The sequence below is a fragment of the Moschus berezovskii genome, chromosome 9 (genome assembly GCF_049115385.1).
Source record: "Moschus berezovskii isolate FMDL1 chromosome 9, NW_MosBer_1.0, whole genome shotgun sequence".
Taxonomy (NCBI): Eukaryota; Metazoa; Chordata; class Mammalia; order Artiodactyla; family Moschidae; genus Moschus; species Moschus berezovskii.
In genome coordinates this window covers 101,375,345-101,379,260 of record NC_142468.1, presented here as the reverse complement: position 1 = coordinate 101,379,260, position 3,916 = coordinate 101,375,345, and the positions used below count along the sequence as shown (strand labels likewise).

Genomic DNA, 3,916 nt, shown 5'->3' with positions numbered 1-3,916 from the left:
AAAATATTTCTATGTATCTGTTTTCATGCATGCCCACTATGCTTAGAGTTAAGTATGACTTGTTTAGCTTCCTACCTTTAAAGAGATAATCAGTTATCCTACTGGAATTTTCATGGTCTCTTTAATAACAGTGTACATACCATCATAATGCCATGCCTCAGAGGTGCTCTCAAGTCTGCTTCGAGAGATCACAGTTATTTGAATATTATAACAACTACTTGATTGTGAGCAACTTCCAGCTATCCTGGCTAAATGGTCCTTCCCATTTAAAAGATAAGAGTTTTATATCAGAGAGAGTACTACATACTAAGGTAATTTTCAGTATAAAGATAGAAGAAAAAATAATTCTATACCCAGTGAGAAGTGATGCAATACTAAGTTACTGTAGGGTTAATAGGATTCAACAGGAGTAAAACTCATAACCTTAAGAAGAAAAGAGGGCAGCTTTAGGTAGAGAAAGGAACTTGGACAATTTCCCTGTGTACTTTCCCTAGTGTATACCTCAGAGACTCTGTTAAATTCTCTGTGTCCAAGTTTCTCTTTGTAAAATTAAAACTGTTGATAATCACAGTTTTAGAATTGCTATTATAAAAAAAATAATAGGAGGTCCTTGTGTCTAGATGGGGATGAAACATACTTAGCTGTATTTTACTACTCTAGAAAAAGTAACTCAATTTGTCTCCTTTCCCTATTTTTTTCATTTTCACTAATCCCGAAGTTATAACTACCTCTTCCTGTGAAAACTGACCCTAAGTTACAGGATTTAAAGGTACTCTAAAAAAAAAATGTACTATTCTCTTGAAGGCTTTCTTAAAATACGAAACACTTCCTAGATAGAAAGTGAAAAGTGAAGTGAAGTGAAATCTCTCAGTCGTGTCTGACTCTTTGCGACCCTGTGGACTGTAGCCCACCAGGCTCATCCATCCATGGGATTCTCCAGGCAAGAATACTGCAGTGGGTTGCCATTTCCTTCTCCAGGGCATCTTCCCGACCCAGGGATCAAACCCAGGTCTCCCGCATTGCAGGCAGACGCTTTAACCTATAGAAGCAGATGTCAAAAGTGAAAAACTTGTTAAGCTCATGGAAAGCAAGAAGCAATTCTTGCTTCTTGATATTTCCTTTGCATCCACATCTTATAATGTTGCTTAATGTAATTTAAAGAAAATGTAATCAGTTATTATTTTAAATAAAATTTACTTTATATATTTTGGTTACAAAAGGTGGTTGGCAGTTAACTAAGATTGTTTTTTGAAATCTTTGGAAACTGCAGAGTTTTAAGTTACATTTTAATCAATAAGGAGGGGGAATAACTAGTATTTATTAAACATATGCTGAATACCAGATAACTTTAAGTAATTTCTGTATGTTTTCTGATTTGAAGACAAGTCTGTTAGATTGGGGGGCTTCCCTGGTGGCTCAGAGGGTAAAGCATCTGCCTGAAATGCAGGAGACCTGAGTTCGATACCTGGGTCAGGAAGATCCCTTGGAGAAGGAAATGGCAACCCACTCCAGTATTCTGGCCTGGAGAATTCCATGGACTGTATAGTCTTTGGAGTAGCAAAGAGTCAGACAAGACTGAGCGACTTTCACTTTCACTTGAGATACACAGTTATATTTCCACCATTCAGCTTGAGAGGAATTCTTAACGTACTTAAGGATTAATATAAGCTATATCTTTATTCTATTTAGAGGTCAGTAATTGATGATCTCTGAAGTTTTAACTTCATGTTCATTCAGTACTAACAAAGACATACTTTGCTTACACATGTCTGTAGCTTATTGTAATCTTAGAAAATATTTTTATACATTTACAGTAATATTTCAAAACCTAGGGTTTCTTACCATCTACTGATATAATTGAAAGTAAATATTTTCTATTCATAAGCTCGAGTTATAGGGAACGTTCATTCAGATGTCATCAAAACAGAACCTGAGTCTGAGTTAACCTCCTTTTCTCACATAATTCTCCAGACATTTTTTCTAATAGATTTAGTTAACTAAATGAATTCTATTGACTTGTGATCTTAAACAATGATAAATTATGTGCTTGTTTTGCATGTGAATTATCATGCCTGGTATTTATTATATGGCTTTTCTCCTAAAGATTTTTCCAATATATAATACAGAGAAATAAGGTAAAAATTTAATTGAATGATGTCTTATAGAAGACACTCAAAAGAGGCTTAAAGAAATCAGTATGCATAATAGAGAGAAACTGTAATTTTGTGCTCTGGCATTTGTTCTGGACTTCAGCATCAGTTCACCATCATCTTCCTAAGCAGACTACTCAAATCATAGTTATTACAGCGTAACAGTTGCTGGTCCTGCACTCAGATTCTTTTCACTGGGGAAGCAGACTGAAACTAGTTTCTAGGTGACACTACAATCTTTTCTCAGCCTTTCATTTTGCTATCCACCTTTCTCACTTCTTTGTGGGAATGTCTTCTTAATTAATCATTTATAAGAAGTCTATCTTGGAAAGCAAATTTTAGGCCTTTACTTCTCTTTTGGTCATAATACTATGAGTATTTTCCCAATATCTGTCTTCCCAATTAGATATTCACTTTCAGGTATAGATGCTAATTTTCTATGAATTTAAACTTCATTGAGATAGAATTTCAACCAGTTTCTAAAGATTAAGTATTCTTTCCCATCCCACTAACTGAAAAATCTGTCTTTTTCTCCTGGTTATTTTAGAGGACGTGCTGAATTAAATGGATGCAGGAAATCTGTCTGTAGTGTCAGAATTTGTGCTTCTGGGACTTTGTCACTCATGGACTATGCAGGTCTTACTCTTACTGATATTTTTTATGCTTTACCTGATCATTGTATTTGGAAACATTGCCACCATAATCTTAATCACCACTGACCCCCATCTGCATTCTCCCATGTACTTCTTATTGGCCAACCTTTCCTTTGTTGATATGTGGCTTTGCTCAGTGACCACTCCTAAGATGATTACAGACTTTGTCAGAGAGAACAAGACTATTTCCTTTGGAGGCTGCATGTGTCAGGTCCTCTTTGTGCATTTTTTTGGAGGGGGTGAGATGGTGCTATTGGTAGTAATGGCCTATGACCGCTATGTGGCTATCTGCAAGCCACTTCACTATTTAACCATAATGAACCTGCAAAAGTGCATTGGGCTTGTGGCGACTTCCTGGACCACTGACTTTGTGCAAGCCATGAGTCAAATGGCAGTGATTGTGCAATTGCCTTTCTGTGGCCCCAGGGAAATTGACAGTTTCTTCTGTGACATACCACTGGTAATCAAGCTTGCCTGCATAGACTCTTATAACTTGGGAATATTAATGAATGCTGACAGTGGGGTTCCAGCCATGACCTGCTTTATAGTTTTGTTGATATCCTACACATATATTCTTCTTACTGTTCACCAAAGCTCTAAAGCTGGTGCATCCAGGGCACTCTCTACCTGCACTGCCCACATCACAGTGGTGTTGCTCTTCTTCGGGCCCTGCATCTTCATCTATGTGTGGCCACTCAGCATCACCTGGGTGGACAAATTTCTTGCTGTGTTTTACTCTGTTATTACACCTCTCCTAAATCCAGCCATTTATACCCTGAGAAATAAAGAGATAAAAACTGCTCTGAAGAGATTCAGAAGCTACTACATACATCCCAAGGGAAATATTTAATGCCCAGAAACCTCACTGGAAGCAGTTCAAATTGACAATATACTGACCTTATAAAAGAGGTTGAAAATTCTAGGCATTCAATTTATATCTACATTTTATGCCTGTCTCTAAGTACAGGAATAGGGTTAATAAAGTTCATGGAATTTCAACATTTACTAATCAACCAGTAGAACACCACAGAATGTTTCCCTAACATTCAACACAAATGGTTCTTCTTTGTGACTGAATTATCTAATCAGCTTTCCTATGCCTTTAACTGTATT

At 36.7% G+C, this 3,916-nt stretch overlaps 1 protein-coding gene across 1 annotated transcript; it reads left to right on the top strand.

The window, feature by feature from the left end:
• Positions 1 to 2,708: 2,708 nt before the first annotated feature.
• LOC148776713 (olfactory receptor 4K14-like) lies at positions 2,709 to 3,653 on the top strand. Its single transcript, XM_088840374.1, has one exon. The coding sequence runs from the start codon at positions 2,715 to 2,717 to the stop codon at positions 3,651 to 3,653; it is 939 nt and encodes a 312-aa protein (XP_088696500.1). The 5' UTR covers positions 2,709 to 2,714.
• The last annotated feature ends 263 nt before the right edge of the window (positions 3,654 to 3,916 follow it).

Excerpts from the sequence above, each read along its gene's own strand:
- LOC148776713 (XM_088840374.1), top strand. The coding sequence starts at position 2,715 with ATGGATGCAGGAAATCTGTCTGTAGTGTCAGAATTTGTGCTTCTGGGA.